Source organism: Lontra canadensis, unplaced genomic scaffold, assembly GCF_010015895.1.
Source record: "Lontra canadensis isolate GAN:19392208 unplaced genomic scaffold, GSC_riverotter_1.0 scaffold51, whole genome shotgun sequence".
Lineage (NCBI taxonomy): Eukaryota > Metazoa > Chordata > Mammalia > Carnivora > Mustelidae > Lontra > Lontra canadensis.
This window is the reverse complement of record NW_022631045.1, coordinates 5,140,494-5,160,039: the sequence shown is the minus strand read 5'-3', so window position 1 is coordinate 5,160,039 and position 19,546 is coordinate 5,140,494. Positions and strand designations below refer to the sequence as shown.

The window sequence follows — 19,546 nt, the reverse complement described above, 5'->3', positions numbered from 1 at the left end:
TGGTAGATCTCACAACCTATTGACAATTTAAGTTAATAGTTTTCTTCAATTTTTCAAGACTGTGATAATCATTAATTGTCTGGGATGATTTGATCATGGTCCCTTATTAGAACAAAAGCACTGGACTGTGAAACTGTGATAAAATAACGATTCCAGTGCCTTATATCGCCCTTGAAAATAACTTTCATTTCTTTAGTGACACTTAAAGGTGATCATTCAAATGTTCTTAAAAACTGATAAGTGTGGGATTATGTGCCTGTTTATGAGATCATAAACTTTGTCCTATTTTAACATTGATAACAATGGTTTTATTATAAAGCAGTGTGAGAATTCACCAGGTGTATGTATCAATGAGTATGTATGTGTGTACACATAGATATGCTTTTTAAAATATAATATACTAAATACATTGATTGCTTGGAAATTTATATTATAAGTAGTAGTCTGGTTTGCATTTCGTTTTATTTTATTTTCCTCTTGAAGTTTCAGACTCTGTGGCTCAATCTGTAATTCAGCATCTAAGATGGATAATGCAGAAGGATCTTTTGGGGCAAGATGTCTTTCTAATAGGACCTCCTGGGCCTCTTCGACGTTCTATTGCAATGCAATACCTGGTGAGCAATCGATTCTTATGGATTCCTAAGGGAACTTGGATTAATTATGTTCTAAAATAAATTAAGAATTTATAAAAATATAAGGATTATTCATTACTTGAAAAAATTTTTCAGGTTGATAAACTGTTTAATAAAGATTTTGGAATAAGTATTCTGGGAAGCAAATGTACATTTATCTTTCATAGCTTTAGGAAATTTTGGCTCCAACTAGAAAGTTCTCAACTTCTGGTAAAAAAGAAATTCAGTGCGTGCTGGAAAGTGTGTAAACCTGGCGATTCACAGACCTGTACCCCTGGGGATAAAAATATATGTTTATTAAAAAAAAAAAAAGAAATTCAAATTCAGGCAATGAGTGGCAGATAGGATCATAAACTCTGAAATTACAAAACAAAGCCCAGTTTTATATTATTCAGGGAATATTTATCTTAGATCCACATTCTAAAATGCCAAATAACTCTCTTGACTTTTTGATGTTGCATAGTCTTCAAAGGAAGCCACAAGTTTGTAAAATAGCTCTTATGTGTTACATGCTTTTTTTCCCTTTAGATAGAGAAAACGAGTTTATTAAAACTTGCTTTCTGTATTAAACTAGCTTACTGAGCTTTATCCAGCTAGTAAATGATGGAGCTAGACTTCAAATCCTCTCTCTGATCTATTATTCTCTTAAATGTTTGTAGTTCTCTGAGCATAGTTAAAAAGTGAATGGAAATATTAAAATCTCAACACAGTTTAAAAAAAATGTATAGGACTATTTTTCTACTTTGCCAGGTTTAATAGGCATTGTTCTATTGATGGGAGGAAGAATGCTATCAGATGAAGTTGTTCTGAAGGTATTTTTTAGGATGAAGAGAAGAACTTTGTTTTCAGCTTCCTTGTGTTACTTGATATTAAAGAATTGATTTCTGTGCTATTGAAATATGCTTTCTGTACTCTTTTATTTTAGTAGTAGTTTTATTTTGGTACTTCTAAAATCATATAGGATGAGGATGATAAAAATACAATAGGCAAGTCAGAACCTAACTTCTTTGAGCGCATATTTTTCATATTTTATATGTGTTCCTAGAACCAGCTTGTGAGATATAATGGGTCATTGTAGTATTAGCCTTATTTTATTAATAAACAAAGCAAAGTGGTTTATCTAGGAATGCTGAGTCAGCTGCTGAGAAACCATTCTACCTGGTTCATTACAATGACCACAGTACCTTACTTTGGTTTTGTTTCTGGCAAGACCATGAAACTTGTTAGGAATGTGGAATGACAAAAGGCTGGGAGATTACAGGAGTCTTGTTGGTTCAAAATGCAATATAAGTCTGTAAGTGTGAAACCTGTATTTCTAAAAAAACCCACAAACTTTAAATTATGAAACAGAACTGAGGCAGCTTTAGGATGTGGAAATACACATAAGAAAGCTTACTAGCCTAAACTTCCTTGCAAACTCTGCAAGTGGGTACTGTTGCCATTAGATATCAGATCCTAAGCTTAGTAATATCCAGAGTAGATGAAGACTTTACAGGCAGAGATTTTGGGGCAAGCCTGCTGAACCAATAAGAAATGAAGTAGAAATAATTTGATAGCTGCGTCTCTTTTATATTTAATGCATGTAGAAGGAGTTTTATGATAGCTCCCAAAAAACTCAACAGACCCCTGCTGCCTCCTCCATCTGCTGCTCCTGGTACTGTTGATGAATTTGCTCAGACCATCCCTGGGAAGCAGATGCTGGTGCTTGTCTGGTCTGAGCTGTCAGTGTGGCAGTTCAGGGTGTTACTCTGGTACAAATTAACAATAAGAGGTATGTATGACTTTGTCAACCAGTTTTGACAGGCTTTTCCGTGACCACATTCAACCAATCAATGAGCCCGACATGATGGTACCAGTGATGTCTTCCAGAAGCAAGAAGGAGGTATCCACTAACAAGAGGAGTTGCCGCTTTAATCCAAAAGTGTGCTTTCACCGGCAGTTCATTCTTATTTAGAAAAATATTGTTTGGTATCACCATATCTTCATCATTATATGTGTGTTTTCTCTATTTAAAATGTTTTCTTCTCATACGTACTTGAATTTATGGGTGTATGGAAACAGGCGTATATTATAAAAACAGAATGAAAATGACACTATATTTTTATCAGCATTACATGGAGTTAAGGCAGAGGGGAAAAAATCCTATTGTATGGACTTATCCTCTTTTACCATGAATGGCATGCTCATTCAATTTTCTTCTTTATACGTCAGTAAATTAATTTGTTCTTCCTGTTTAATAACAACATATTGTATGCCTTATTTAACTGGAGAGCAGCATTGTTTTTAACTCAATATTGTAAAACCAAGGATAATGTTAAAAACTTTTTGTACATAATTGTCACATGCAGGGCAAAATGACATTAGGGATGCATAAATTATTCCAAAAGAAATGAATTCTGGATGGTTTCCCCTTTAAACCAAAATGTTTTCTGTGAAAGAATTCTATTTTCCCTCTCCTTCCTCTCCTCCTTTCATCCTTCTTCTTGTCCTTCCTGAAGAGCTGTGTTTGTTTTCTTTCCCTCTTCTGTTCATCTTTGTATTAATACTTACCTTATTTTCACACTTGGTAAAGTGTGAACCCAACATATCACATACGGTTGGTAAACATTGGTTAATGGACTTAATTAATGTAGATGCCCTTTAAGAAAAAGGTGAACATTACTTACTGAAATGACTATCATTTGTGAAAAAACTAAGCAAGTTATTACTCGTGGTATTTGAAAAGAATTCTATAAAAAATACTAAGATTTACAAGACCTGACTATGATTATTATTGCTTAAGAAGTAAATAATTATTAAGTAGTGAACTATTGGATGCAGCAAAAGTAGAGCTCCGAGGAGAGGTACATGCATGTTTTTCATTAACATTCAATGTTTTGCATTTTTCTCAAAGCTAAGACTCAGAAGGATTTAATTCAGAATTACATTTACAATGCTCTTCTCTAGGGCAGTAACATTGTCGTATAACTGGCTCCAAAGCATATGTTGGGAATTGGATTTAATTTGGGGACAATTTCACTCTCTGCTCTATAGGAGCTGACCAGACGGGAAGTTGAATACATTGCCTTATCCAGGGACACCACTGAAACCGATCTCAAACAGCGTCGAGAGATCCGAGGAGGCACAGCTTTTTACATTGATCAGGCAAGTTCTTATCACACTGCAACACATGACTGTTTATTCCAGGTCTATGCAAAATTGATTTTTAAAGTAGAATAGAGCTAGCTCATGTGATAGTGAAGATAATGTACTGTGCCTTCTCTAGACAGATTTAATTTAGAATTTTGGTTTTCCTGTTCTTGGAAATGCCTTCTTGGTTTAGCACTAAGTAGAAAGTGTAGATGAATTAATGGTTCTAAAATGTTACCTAAAGATCAGTATGCTGATTTCTTAATTTTTAATTACTTCCTAGTACTTGCACATAGAAATTTGAATTTTTAAAAAGGAATTAAGGAGATTTTAATATAGGAAATTGTCCAGCACACTTAGAAAGTATTCTCCATCTAAAAGTCAGGTAGGTAAAGGTGTATTAAGCATAGTGAAATTAAGTATATACTTCCAGGTACTACATCCTTTCTGGGGGAGAGGTAGGTTCTTAGGCGCAGATTACCAACTAAGATGATATTTTATCAATATTATAGTGAAGCTTGTTGGACATTTCTTCACACGTGTAGCTTAAAATATTAAATATTGTTCTTCATTAGGAATACCTAATAGAAAAAATGACAGAAGTCTTAATTCAGCATCTCATAGAGGAAAGATTTCAAATGTCCAGGAAATTCATAACAAGATGCTTTGCTTTCTCGTTTATAAAAATAAAAATTAAAACGTTAATGAGCCGTTGTTTTTCTTTGACTTTTCATATTATTAAAGATTAAAGAATCTTCTAATTTCCATTGTTGATGGGGAAAAAGGGATGAGGAAACAGCATTGCAGTTTTGAAAGAAAATGTGGCAATATCTATCAAAAGAAAAATTAAGTATATTTGGACTCAGCAGTTATGTTTCTGGCAATTTTTCTTCCAAATGTTATTCATATAAAATATGCAAAGTTATGTATGCAACAGTATTTATTGTAGCATTGTTTGATATATAAAACTGTAAGTGAAAACTGTAATTATACTTAGGAGGGGCGCCTGGGTGGCTCAGTTGGTTAATCTCCTGACTCTTGATTTTGGCTCAGGTCATGATCTCAGGGTTGTGAGATCAAGCCCCGCATCAGTCTCCACACTCGTGTCTGCTTGAGAGTCTCTCTCTCCCTCTGCCTTTGCCGCTCTCCCGTCTCTGTCTCTTTCTGTCTCTCCCTCTCTCTAAAAAAAAAAAAAAAAAATTTAAGGAAACTAGTTAAACTAGTTAAATAAATAACAGTAAGTAGAATTCTCTATAGCCATTAAAAAGAATGTTATAATAGGAAAGAAGTCTAGGATGAAGCATCAAAATGACGTTGTAAGACAGCGTATGTAATATGATCCTATTTGTGGTAAAAAGGAAAAAAGAAATAATGTAAATGTTTGTGTATATGTTGGAAATTTCTAGAAGTATACACAAGAATCAGTTAACAGAGCTTACTTGTGTGGAAGTGTGACCCTGCATCTGGGGTGGGGTGAGGAAGGAATTTTCATAGTTCTCTAAATTTGAAGCTTCCTCACGAGCACATTATTTATAATTAAAAGAGTATACATTTAACACTTGAACAATAAGTGGGTTAGGGTTGCTGACCCCTGAGCAGTCAATAACCTGCATATAAATTTTGGTTCCTCCAAAACTTAATACCCTACTGTTGACTGGAAGCCTTACCAATAACAAACAGTTGATAAATGGATTTTGGATATTATATGTATTATATACTCTATTCTTACAATAAACTAAGTTAGAAAAAAAGAAAACGTTATTAAGAGCATCACAAAAAAACATTTATAGTACTATACTATAATGAAAAAATCTGCATATAAGTGGATCAAATTCAATTCATCAAATTGAATCTGCAAATCTGCATTTTAAGTGGATCAGATTCAGTTCAAATGTGTTATACAAGGGTCAAGTTACTATAAGTGTAAAAAAACCACTGAGTGAAAGAATTTCTAGAGACCTGGATATTCACATTGTCTTATAGATTATTAGTTACAAAAAGGAAAAATATACTTAAGTTGGGGAGATTTGGCAGTCTCCCCCTTAAAGGATGGTGATCATACTTAGCATCATGTAGTGAGAAAATCTGAGTTCACATTTCCAATTAAAAAGTAATCCTTTGTGGATGAAGCCCAGAAGTACATTTTGAAGAAATCTGTTTTATTCACCTAGTGCCATGGTTCACTTTGTACGTTATTTGTAATTACATGTGGAAAAAAAATACACTTTTACAATGCCTGCTTCTTTTCTGAATCTAGGGAGGCCAAGAGTAAGGAGCTGGAGAGAGCATAGAAAACCGAGACTACAGCCGAAGTAGTGGAGAGGAGATGGGAACAGATTGATTGATTTATCTATGCATTTGTTTATTTAAAAGATTTTAATTATTTATTTGACAAAGATAGAGAGAGCACAAACGGAGAGGGGGAGAGGGAGAAGCAGGCTCCCCTCTGAGCAAGAAGCCCAGGGCAAGGACCTTGGGATCATGACCTGAGCTGAGGGCAGACACTTAATGGACTGAATCACACAGGCGCCCAGATGGGAACAGATTTAATGACACTGAAAGAACTGGGTGTTTGGTAGAGTGTGGATTTAAAAACATAGTTTGAATGAATTTTATATCTGGATTGATTGTTGTAATGCAAATAGTGAAGAAGAGAAAATGGACTTTTATATGTTTATTGTTTAAAGGAACCTTAAAACTTTTTATTTCTTGAAACATAAATTATTTAGATAACACTGTGTAATATTATACTGTGCCTGCCATTTTAAAAAGCATAGTTCTGGATGATATGTATTTTATAGTTCATAAAATATTTAAAGTGCTATTATAAGTGTATGGTAATATCTTACACTTTATGTTTTCTTGGCAACTCCTACTTTTTATGATGAACATCCGTTATTTGGGATGTAATCCACAGACATCTTCCAAGCCTATAATTGTGGCATAGGAACATTGGTCCTTTTCCTAAGTTACTTCAGACTATTTGTTGAGATTATATCTGAGTTTCATATTTTTTCTTCTGTCTCTTAATATTCTTTATTATTTGTTCATAATCAGATCTAACAGTTCCTTGCTTACACCCATGCAATCCTATTACACCCAAAATAAAATCTGAACCCTTTAATGTGGCCAAAGTACTTTTCAGGACCTAATCTTGTCTACCTCAGCTCCTTTCCCTCTTTTCCTTGCTTTCTAGGCTCCTGCTTCATGGCCTTGTTTTCTTAAAAATAGATTGAATGCTTTCCAGCCTCAGAACCTTTGTATTTAATATTTCCGCTGTCTGGTATAATCTTCTCCCAGATCTATATATTCCTGCCTCCTCATCATTCAGATTATAAATTCTCAGAACATTTTAGTAATCACTGATGATGCCCGCACTCCTTACACAATACAGTGCTGTCATATTACACAATGTGATCCTTAGAGTACCTGTCACTACGTAAATTTACCTAATATATCTGTGTTTCCATGTTTATTGTCTGCATTTCCTACCAGAATGTAACTTTCTTATCTCTGGCACCTAAAAACTGTCTGGAAGATAATTGGCCCTTTTATTTGATGATAGGTTTCTCCTTCGGATAATCAGTCCTGTTAAAATTTTAAGTAAATTAACAATAAAAAGGTCCTGGATAAGATGAGGGGGCAGACCAATGGAAAAGGTATTTATCTTTTTGACATCTATTTTGAGTGATCAGAAGGAATAAATCCCATCTGAGTTCTAGATAGATGAAGTTGTCAGGTAATTACCAGCTGGTCATATGTTGTTAGACTGAAAGGTCTTTATTTTATTTGGAAATTTCTTTAACATGTTTAATATTCTTAACCATAATAACAGAACAATAAGAATAATAAACATTCTTAATTTGGTGTCTGAGATCAAGGGAGAGGCAGTATCTTCATTAACCAGAAGGTGATGGCTCTAACCTAGATAGGCCAAGATGGGTGAAAAAATGCCTGTGGCCATCTGGTGGGTCCTGGGAGAGAAAGTTTGGGTTGTTCAGTGTGCCTGATGCATGCACATGTGACTAATGTTCAAGTAATTACTAATTGACTCTTCAGCTGGAAACCTTGGCAAAACCCCCAATTCCAAGTTGAGGGTCATGACTATCAACCTTTTCACTTATCTTCATTCACACGAGATTAAGGATGATTGATCATAAAGTCAGAGGTTAAACTGAACTGTACTCTTGAAGGTTAGAATTAGGTTAGTAATTCTATAGTAGGGAATTTGTATTTTCTTTCTGATTAATAATATTATAAATGCTCTTTATAGATACATGTGTATTGATGTCATAAATGCTTTTATAGATATATGTGTGTGTATACATATACTATATAGAGAGAATTTCTTAAATATTCACCAAAATGACTGTTACATGTCAGGCACTCTCTGGAATGACAGCAAAAGAAACAAATTCCTGTCATCATAGAGGTTTTTTTTTGTGTTTTTTTTTTTAAATACTGTTCATTTTTGGAGCAGTCTAGACATTTTCAAGAATAATTCAAGAATTATATGTATTGCCAAATTGCTTTTCAGAAAAGGTGTTCCAACTCACACTTAAGTCAGTGCACTATGCGTGATTGCCTCATGGATTCTTGTCAGCACTGGGTATTTATTTGTATGTACTTTGCCAAATTAATAGGCTTTAATTTACATTAAAAAATTACTAAGCAGGCTGAGTGTTTCTAATACATTTATTGGCTATTGTTCCTATAAGATGTCAATGAATTGAGTGGATATAGAAAAGAAGGGTACCGATGAAGTAAGTTATAGTCTGTTAAGAAAATGTTGAAATTTATACTATGCTTTATATGTAAATATTTGCCAAAACTTATCCATTTGTTCATGTAGAGTTAATTTAAGTATTTTAAGTACTTTTTATATAATTACCTTGCTAAGCGGGTTACGGATTAATCTTTTAAAAAAGAATTGGTTAAAGAAGAGAAATAAGAAAATTTATATGATTGGTATTTTGACACCCATGGAGACATAAGGAGAGTTAAAGATATTTTGCTACCACATGACCTGTCCTTTGCCTCAGAAGATAAAATAACCTGAAAAAAATCTAAATCATTGTTATTCTAACCCTTTAAAATCCTATTAATGTACTTTCCCCCCCTTATTTGTTGACATTCTCTTTATTAATTCTGTTTATTGCCATGTGACTCCAAAGAGCTGGAGTGGAAGACTTTAAATCAATAGAAAATTGCTTGCATTACTCAAGTATGAACCAATATAAATTAACTAAGCTACAAATAAATAACATTTCGGTTTTAATGTCTTACTGAGAGGAGACAATGAAGATAATTTGGGGAGTAGAAAGCCAGGATGGGGAAAGTAAAATGATTTTCTTTAACTTTTCCTAAGCCAGGAACTCTTTGCACCTTAGAATCTTGTTGATACATTTGACACAATTCTCTCCAGTTCCATAATGTATGAGGTACATATTTAATGTTAAGCATAAAAATGCACTTTAAACAATTATATAGTATTTTAATGTCTTCTTTTCTGTTTGGGGTTATTTCTTTTTTTTTTTTTTTTAAGATTTTATTTATTTATTTGAGAGAGAGAAAGAGTACACACAAGCTGGGGTGGAAAAGGAGGGAGAGAGAGAAGCAGACTCCCTGCTGAGCAGGGGACCCCCCCCCCCCCCCCGGGGGGGGGGGGTTCCCAGGACTCTGAGATTATGACCTGAGCCAAGGGCTGATGTTTAATTCCATGAGCCACCCACTTGCCCCTGTTTGGGATTATTCTTGATTCTCTCTTATTAATAGAAAAAAAAAGGATTAATCTTTTTTTTAATGCGCTGCTTAAATAGTAGAGGTCATCAAAAGCAACTCCTAATAAGTTGAATAACAGTGCTGTTGATCAGAAAATAAGATTTCTATTTTGTCAAAATAAGGAAAAACAGTTCCTTGTAAACTTAATCCTATTTGTGGATGCTGAAGCTACTTTCTACATGTAACCACTGTTAAAATAACAAAGTTGTATTTCAGAAGTTTGTTGCTGAATTAAGTATTTGGAATTTGGAAAGCATCACCTAGAAACAAGGCTGTTGAGAGTGGCTAAATTACTTGTTACTTGCACCAGACCCTTTACAGCCGTATTGTTATAATAATTTCTAATTGTCACTTGGACAGTTGGAGAAGGGCTCTCTGTTTATTCTGGCCTCTGTGTTAGTCGGAACTCAAGCCTTGGCTCCTTACCATATTGCCATCTTGCTTAGGCCAACTCTTGTGTACTCATATAATGTTAACTGTTTGACAGTTTTATATAATTTGTTTGAAAAATCAGGGCACATAATATAACACCGTAGGTTAACTATACTGAAATTAATTTAAAAATCAAGACATAGTAACAACTTTTATTGAGACCTCTGTTGTGCTAGGTACCTTATATGAGTGCATCTAATCCTCAAAACATCCTTAGGATGGCGATGACTTCCCCATCTTATAGGTAAAGTAACTGAGTCTTAGAGGGCCATGGTCATACAACTGCTAAACAGGAGAGGTGGGATTTGAACCAGGATCTGTCCAGTTCCAAAGTTTGTATTCTTTGTATCATATCTATTTCCCTGAAAGAACGACGACGATGATGATGATGATGATGACGGCCACCATGACTACAAGGATGAGAGTATTAACAGTACAACAGCTAATCATTTTGTACAGGTTTACTTGAGCCAGAGGTTATCTTGGTTAATCTTCACCACAATCTGTGAGATAAGCACCATAAATGGTGTGGCTTAAGAAAGAAATGGAAGCTCAGAGAGGTAAAGTGACTAGCCTATATTGCCCATTGCAGGTAAGTGGTAGAGCACTGAAAAATCCATCTGATCCTATTCTCATATTTTAAAATAAAGAACTTAAAGTTTAATTATTTTTGTTTTTGTTTGGCTTCCTCAGTGCTGTTAAACTGTAGCCATTCTGAGTCACTTGAAGCTTTTGGGAATCTGTTTTCATTAAATTGTGGTTTTATCAGTAATAATTTCTATTTTAATTAGGTCTGATAACTTTAAATTTAATTTCCAGTACTGCTTTCTTTCATAGATAGTAACAATGTACAATACCCCTTGAGGATATTCTCATTTAGTAAATGAGGACACAGTCCTCCAGATTAATTGTTTGCCTAAGGTCTTTTATCAAATCAGAAGCAAATCTAGAACAGAGGCTTAGATGGTTTTTGATTTTTAGGTCATGCAGCCTCCTTTATCTTGAAACCTGTCATGCCTACATGTTGGATTGTTAAAACTGATATGGTTTGTCCAGAAAGATCTTGCTGCATTTTTTCTGATTTCTATTTGAGAAAATTAGGTCTCTGGTAATTCTATAGCTTGAAGGGCAGGAAAGGATCCTTATGGTTGATGTAATTTCTGCTTTGAGTAATTATCACAAGTATTCATTCTACATAAAATATGTATGCATTGCCCCTTTTTTTAAGATTTCAGGAGAAAAATTATACCACCATTTCTTTATTCAAAAATCCACATAGAAAATTTTTGAACTACGTAGCTTAAGTCATTCATGCTGACGGTTAAATTTGTTCTGTTCTCCTAACAAGTGTGGGCATACATAACTATTATCCTTCATATAAAAATCCTTCCTAAACTTACATAACAGCATCTTTTAACTGAGAGGTTACATTTTTATTCCATAAACACCAAAAGCCTTCTGTGAGCCAGTTTTGCACCAGGATGACATAAAAGGCAGGGTTCTCACCCCTTGAACCTGAGAATCTTGCTGGGGAGATGAAACAGGCACATGGAAGAACAAGGAGAACTTGAGCATTGTGGCTCTACACTCATGTGCTGAGCAGACGGAGGGCAAAAAGGGCATCGATGCAGACAGGGTGGGCTGTTTGAGCCTCTGTTGGGCACAAAACCTGTAACAATTAATTTTTCTCCAGCATGTCCAGTTAAGTCTGAGACTCACCACATGGTACAATATGTTGATATATTCGATTACTTAATGGATTTGGTATGTAGTTTTGTTTTTTTTTTAAACATTCTTCTTTACAAAGGTGATGAGATTGCATTACTAAAGTTTGACAGTACTGATTAAATTATTTTCATACTTTATAGTTTCATACTTTTATAGACTTTAAGGAACAATCAGGAAACAAGATGATGCGGATTAGTAACTAGTATTATTTCTATAAACTCAGTGATTCAGATTTAGTTACTAAAAAGTATCTTTTTAAGGTTTTCTCCTTTTAGCCAGTACTCTTGCCTGCATTTAAAATTTTTAATTCACGTGTATGTACCGAGTCTATAACCACATATCCAAAGGGCAAGTTGGGAAGAAAGTTAAAAATCTTGGGTGATCCTTTGTGTATGATTTTTTCCTTTTCAGTCTTTTTCATATAAAAAATATATACCACTCAAAAAATACATATATACCACTCATAAATTTATAATCCTCTTTTTTCTTATCTTTGGATCCATTTGCACTATAAAGCATCCACTCATTGCCACTCAAATGGTGTATAAATAAATAATTAATATGAAAAAAGTTTAGGGGGATTTTAAAAAATAATATTCTTCATAAAGTTGAAGTAAGTTGCATAATCATAGATCTCATTGTTGAGATAGAGTTTTCAGATGGCATGATTCAGTCTCTAACTTCCAGCAAGTAAAATAGGATTATCTTGAGCACAACAGAGTATGAGAGATACGGAGATATGGTGCCTGTTCCAATTGACTCTTCAGTAAAATGAACAGGGAGTGAAGGAAGGCTCCCATTGAGAAGGTACAGTGCAGATGAACGCATAAACTATTTAGAGGTTACACTTGCGTTGTTTAAGGAATTAGAAGTACTGAATTTTGGGTGGCAGGAGAATCAATGAGATTTTACTTACTTATTTATTTTAAAGATTTTTATGTATTTATTTGACAGGGTGAGTGAGTGCAAGAAAGAGAGTGCAAGAGGGGGGAGTGGGAAAGGGAAAAAAAGGCTCCCCACTCCAGGGAGCCCAGGACCCTGGGATCATAACCTGAGCTGAAGGCAGACACTTAACCAACCGAGCCACCCAGGCACCCTCAATGAGACTTTAATTGAAATTGCCACCAGGTAGAGGGCCTGGTTTAGAAGTCATATTTGATTCAGCATGTTGAGTTTGAACACGTCTATGGAGATGTTTAAAGATATTTGGAAATGGGAGCATGGAGATCAGGAGGAAGGTTGGGATCACATACTATGTTTCTCAAGAAAGAGGAGATAAAGAAAATTTAAAAAATGTTATCTATTGTTATTGCTGTTTACTTAATGTAGCATATAACATAGCACCTGTCATATAATGGCTACTCAGTGAACCAGTGAGGATTTATGGGAGCATGTTAGAGCTTTGCTAATGAAATAACAAATGAGGGAAGAGGAAGGGAAAGGGTAAGGGCAGAACCTTAGGGAATGCTTGCTCTTGTTTTTTTTTTGTTTTTTTTTTTTTTTTTTTTTTTTTTTTAGAGGGCAGGAGTCACAGGAAGGGTTGAGGAAAGCCAGAGGGAAAACCTACTTGGTAAATATCTTAAGATAGAGCATGAAGCACAAGAGAGGATCAAGGGAAGAAGGTGGGAGGAAAGGAGAACATGAAGAGTAAGAAAATGCCTTCTTTTTTTGGTGCTTGCAAGTGAGCAGTTTTAGTAAAATAAGAGTGATGGAGGCTTAGTAGAGGTGGTGTGTATGGGACTATTCCTCATGGGACTTGAAGACAAATAGATGATGTTGAGAGGTATTAGGAGACTATAGGTTTTCATGAAGTGCAGACACGTTTGTAGAAGAGAAGGAAGTTAAAAGTTCAGTTAAGAGGTGGTTGATGGAAGATTTTAGAAAAGGTGAGAGTGGATGCCTCTAAGCTCAAGGTGGAAAGGGCTGGCCTTGGAGATTGTCAAAGACAGAAATAAGAGTAGGGAAGACACAGAGGGATTATGTGATAGAGTTAAGGAAAGCCATGGAATCACAATTCTGATGACTTAAATCATCATGGTAAAGTACATCATAGAAAGAAATGAAAAGGACTGGAAGCTTGGCTTGACAATAATTTCTATAAGAAATGAATAAAGTATTTTCTAAGTAATAATGATGATTCAGCTGAGGTTGACCAATGTCAATTTGTAGTGGCTTTTCCTCATGTTTTATCACAGATTTGTAATACAACTGCTGGAAGAAGCCAATGTCCCATCTCTAGAGCATTGTCATTGTCTTCCCCAACCCATCCCATGGACTCATGAATTAAGTACTTTTTATAACAAGGTTCTTAAAACAAGAAGCATATTTACTTAGGGTTTAGTAATCAGGTAAGAAATGGCATAGTCCTAGTAGAGATAGAGCTGTAACATTATTTCTGATAGCTGTGTAGTAATCCATCACACTCATTTATTATGGTCTATTTTGACGGTCTTCTAGATTGGCATTTGGGGTTTTTTTGTTTTTGTTTTTGGGTTTTTGTGGGGGTTTTTTGTTTTTTTGGTTTTTTTTCGTAATTATAAATCTTTCCATCTATGTTTTCCTGACTATTCCCTTAAGAAAAATTCCTTGAAATAGAATTGCTGGATTAATGAACATAACCATTTAAATTTTTAAAAATACCTTGCCAGTTATTCTCCATAACATTGTCATTTTGCACATAGACCAATCGGGAATGAAAAGTGCCAGTTTCGTCTTAACCTTACCAACACCGAGTATTACTATTCTTTTTTAATCTCTGCTAATTTGAAGTTCTAAAAATATATTGTTTTACCTTGCAGCTCTTTGTTAACCAGTGAAATGGAAAATATTTTATTATGCTCATTTGCATATCATAGTGATATTATTTTCTTAATCTGAAAAATTCTTTTTATATTAAGTGTATTTACTTGGTCTTTGTTATGTATGTTACCAGCATTCTTTTCCTGAACAGGCATACAACAAATTCTACTGCCTAGTAAAACTAGACTGTGAAGGTACTGATCATCTGTGGTTGCATTATTCACTTATCTCTTACTTCTTCACTTACTTGCATTACAAGTAAAATTAAGCCATGCTCTGGCATCTTCCATATTCTCATATTGCTTTTGTCTCTTGGAAATAGTGTGCAGTCCGTGCAGCCACAGAAGGCAGAACCCTTGTTTTGGAAGGCCTGGAAAAGGCGGAGAGGAATGTTCTGCCCGTTTTGAACAACTTGCTGGAAAATAGGGAGATGCAGCTTGAGGATGGACGCTTTCTGATGTCTTCAGAGCGTTACGACAAACTTCTCCAAGTAAGAACAGAAAAATCCAGCTCCTTTGTCTTGGCTCCTGAGCTGTAGGAGGTGCCGTTTGTGGTGAGACATGCTTGTGTGGGCCTGAGGACAGCGTTCAGGCGGCTCGCATCTGTGGCACACTGCTTAGCTCATGAGTTCGCAGTTTGACAAGTTTTTCAGTTTGCAGATCCTATTAGAAGACCTCCCAGATTTTTTTACTGTTTTTTAATTAATTTATTTATTTTTTTGGCCTATGTAGTAACTATTTGTTTCTCTTTTTTCCCCCTCCTTTTAATTCTTTCTTCTTTTTCTCCCTCCTTTCCTATCTTCTTCTCTGTCCCCCAACAACCATGTACCAGAAGTCTAATGGCTTCTAGATGGTGCGGGCAAGACAAAGCTGAACTGAGTGTAGTTCCTGGCCTCCAGAAGGTCAAAATCCAGTAGATACTGACGGAAATGAAAGATATTTAAAAGATACCATGACGGTCCAAGCTGCCTGGATCTGATGCCTGAGTTGTTCTAAGAAACCCCTAACAACCCTCATTTCCATTCCGGCTGCCCTGCAGTGGTCCAGGTCCACTTTAAAACATGGGGCAGATTAAAACTGTTCTAAACCCTCTCCTCACTCTAAAACCCAAAGGCCTTCCAGTGCAAAATAGATCTTGTCTGATCTGGGCTCTTCCTGCCTCTTTAGCTCTATGTCCTGCTGTCCTTGTTTATTCCACTCCAGCTGATAGCATTGTCTTTACTGTACCTTAAACCCACCGGGAAGGCATTCTCCTAGTGCTTTGCAAGTCACTTTGCTCTTCAGAATAATTTTCTCCCAGATACCTGTCTGGCTTCCTTCTGTACCCCTTCAAGTCTTTGGTCCAGTGTTATGTTCTCAATGAAGCCTGCTCTCACCCACCAATTTGACATTGCAGTGTCCCCTCTGCCCTCACGCTCCCTGATTCTGCTCTATTTTTTCCTTAGTCTTCTAACATCCTACAGGAATTATTTCCTTGCTGTTTTTAGTTTATTCACTGCCTCCCTCTGCTAGATTACAACTTTCGCTACCAGGGATTTTTGTCGCCAGTATTATCTCAAGCTCTTAGAGCAGTGCCTGGCAATTAGTGGCTGCTCAGTGACTATTTGTTGAATGAATGAATCAGTGCAATAAAATTTTTAAATGCTGTGATGCAAGTTGATAGGAAGAGAGTGTGGGGCCCTTCGGAGGCTTTGGGGAAGGTGTTCATGTAATGTCACAAAAGGACGAGAAGACAACCCTTACCCATTCAGCACCATCTGTGCTGTACTGGAGCTCTCCGGCTAACCCAGAGTTCGGGGGTTGATGGCTCTGCCTCTGCATTCTAGGATTCAGTCTCTCTGACACTTGTGTGGTAGAGATACATGGATGCGAATTTTACTGCCCCAAGTAGGTTACAAATTGCTCAAGAGCAGAATCTGTGTCTCCTTTCTTCTCGATACAGCTGATGAAAGCCCAGGACACACTAGGCAATAAATAAGAGTTGTTGACACCAGAGGGTCTGATTGAACTGATCAGCTCCATGGCTGGTAGGACCAGAAATAGCTCTTTCTGATTCCTGCCGTGTGAGTCTGTTTTCTCAGAAACTTGTCCTGCTACCCTTTTAGCAGTCTGTTTCTTTACTGTTTATAGGAGTCTCTAGATGGTGTTTTCACCATGAGATATAGTTGTCTTGTTTTGGAACTATCTGAAGATGACATCATACTAATGTAATTAGAAGAGGATAATTGAGGGTTTAATCAGTAAGAAAAAAATTCATTCATATTGTTAGAATTAATTTACTGAAATGAAAGATATGTTTATTAGTCATGTATTTAAATTTACTTTACATTTCAATTAATATTATAAAGATACGAATTTAAATAAATATAAGAATATAATTTATATTTATTATTTTTAAAGTAGGTCAGTGTTAGGCAGAACATTTTCTCATTAGATACTTTCAAATTATGAAAGAACTATTATTGGCTCCTATATCATTATTTAGTTATTTGGCATTTTTAGTAAATGATTTAGAAAAGAATACTGAGATATGGGATCATTTTTTTTAAGTGTGGTGTTTACTTCACAATTAGAAGTTTGATATATTCTTTATTTGTGTTAGAATTTTATGCAAAGTTATTGAACCTATTACTTTGGTTAAGAATTTGAAATATGGGGTCAAAAGAGTTTTAAGCTTTGCACAGTGGCAGTATCGTAGCGATTGAGGTTTATCTGAGGCAAGATTATTGCTAATCGAAGAGTTTTAGTATACAAGGAGTGTTTGTTATTGAGAAGGAAGTACTACATTGTTTTTTCCCAATGTAAGTATCAGTATACATGCTTAATTTTCATTGGTAAATATTGTTTCTATATTCATAGAATCTGTCTCATAAGAACCTCAGAGAAGATAGGCAAGATCCCTTCACAAAACACCATCACCTTAAGACAATTTATATGATAAGAGGATTTCGGTACCATAATTTAAGTCCTATTTATTTCTAGTTAGATTCAATATACTAAATTTGAATACTTCAAAATTTTAATGGTTTCAGAGAGGTGATTGTAACAGGATTTCATTATTGTGGAAACAGATACAATCAGTTTGTATAAATTCTATTTATAGCTTGATGATCTTTTTTGGGTAAGTGGGAAAGAAAAATATTCAGCTGTCTGAAGATGATGCTCTTGGTTTCTCAGGCAGGGCTAGATGCTGACTCTTGTCTTCTGGTGCATGGTGATATAGTATCTCTGTAGTCTGTTGATGAAAGTGGGGTCATGATTTTGGTTATGCTTGAAATAATCATTCATTATATTTTTAAATGATTTCATGCAGTCAGTCAACAGACATTTGTCCTATTACGTTTAAGAGATCATAAGTCCTCTCAAGAGCTTGGCTACAGCATGAAGTGGTATTGTACAGAAGTCAGATCCTTGCATAGGATACAGGGGAGAGGTACAAAACTGGTTCTGATGGAGGGAGGGATTAGAGAGTGATGTTGTTTGTGCTAAGCTTGAAATGATGCCTGTGTTTATGCTGTGCAAAGTGGAAAGGGTGTTTCAGGCAAGTGGAGCAGCGTTGGTCAAGCAGCATGATGTGTCTGGAGAGCCACGGTTGTGAGATGTGGCGGAGCATGGGGTCAGGGAAGGCAGGCTGAGGGCTGGGTGTGCAGTGCTTACTGGGACCGAGAGAATAGGATATGACTTGAGCCAGGAAAGTCCTTGAGTGTCGCGTGAAGAGCTTGTACACAGTTATATGGGTTGCATCCCCTGCGGTTATGCTGAAAGCTGAGGGCGTACACGTTCACATAAGCTTTGTAAGCTATACAGCTGAGGACAGTGAAGAGCCATTGTTTGGGTCAAGCAGAGAGAGAAGGAATGAGATAACAAGTGCCTACTGTGGACCAGTTGCTTTCGCATACACTGTTGTCTTTAGTTTTCCCATTAGGCACAGTAATGTTGGTGATACTATTCCCACTTTATCGATGACAAAGCTGAGGGTCAGAGGGCATAATAACATGCCCTTGGTCATGTTTACACCAAGTGCTAGAGCCAGGGTTTGTAACCCCAGACCCTGTACTGTTTCCAGTCTCAACTCCACCAGATGCAAGTTGTAGGACCATGGGCAAGTTATAGAATTCCTTTGAACATCAGTTTGTTCATCCTTAAAAATGAATTAAATATTTATTTGCATTCTGATAAAAGTTAAGTGAGCAAAATTCATTGAAAGTACTTACATGTAATGAGTTTTCAATACATGGTAGTTGTTACTATGAATGTATCTTGGCAGAAATAGACCCATAAACATGGTTGTCTCTTTGAGGTCCATGGGCACTCTCTACTCAGAGTGGCCTCCTCACTCAGTTTCTCTGAGTTAATGACCACAGCTTGGAGATCTGACGACTCACGTTGCCTTTGTTCCTTGACTGTTAGCTGCTTCTCTGTTCAACGCCAGCCTTCATGGTGTGAGCCTTCCTGGCACCCTGATCCTGATTTCACTTTGCTTCCTTCCTTGAAGGTTTGGTTTTGAAGCTTGTATTTGGTTCCCAAATACAATTTACTCAGCAATCAGGGCCTAAATTCCTAAGCCTGGCAGTTCTTGCAGTTGTAATCTGCATCATTTATGCTATAAGTTTGGATCTTCTTTCAGGATCATACCAAAACAGAATTGGATGCTTGGAAGATTGTTCGGGTTAGTGAAAACTTCCGCGTCATTGCTTTGGGCTTGCCAGTGCCTAAGTACTCTGGGAATCCATTAGACCCCCCTCTCCGTTCTCGATTTCAGGCCAGAGATATTTATTATCTACCCTTTAAGGTAAGTATGAACAAGGATAATTTATTTCTTAAACAGATTTTCTATTTCCATTTGGTTACTATAAAAATGTTACTATGTTTTTATGTCCCTCTTAGTAGTTAATGGAGAGAAAAAGAGAGTAAAGAAAATCTCTGGAAACTAGGGAAAAAATTATTGTGGCGTTATCTATCTGATCGATTAAAAAAGGCTAACTTTTAGAAAATGACATTATTTTTTTTACTATTACTTAGTGTCTACTTAAAGTTTGAAGTGTG

The 19,546-nt window shown here is 35.9% G+C and overlaps 1 protein-coding gene across 1 annotated transcript in view; it reads left to right on the top strand.

Annotated features, from left to right (window-relative positions):
- VWA8 (von Willebrand factor A domain containing 8) overlaps positions 1-19,546 on the top strand; it is a 329,596-nt gene that overhangs the window by 39,814 nt on the left and 270,236 nt on the right. The window contains exons 3-6 of the mRNA XM_032873943.1: positions 484-614; positions 3,666-3,776; positions 14,824-14,991; positions 19,128-19,292. Of these exons, the coding sequence (XP_032729834.1) occupies positions 484-614; positions 3,666-3,776; positions 14,824-14,991; positions 19,128-19,292 (575 nt within the window). The remainder of the gene's footprint in view (positions 1-483; positions 615-3,665; positions 3,777-14,823; positions 14,992-19,127; positions 19,293-19,546) is intronic.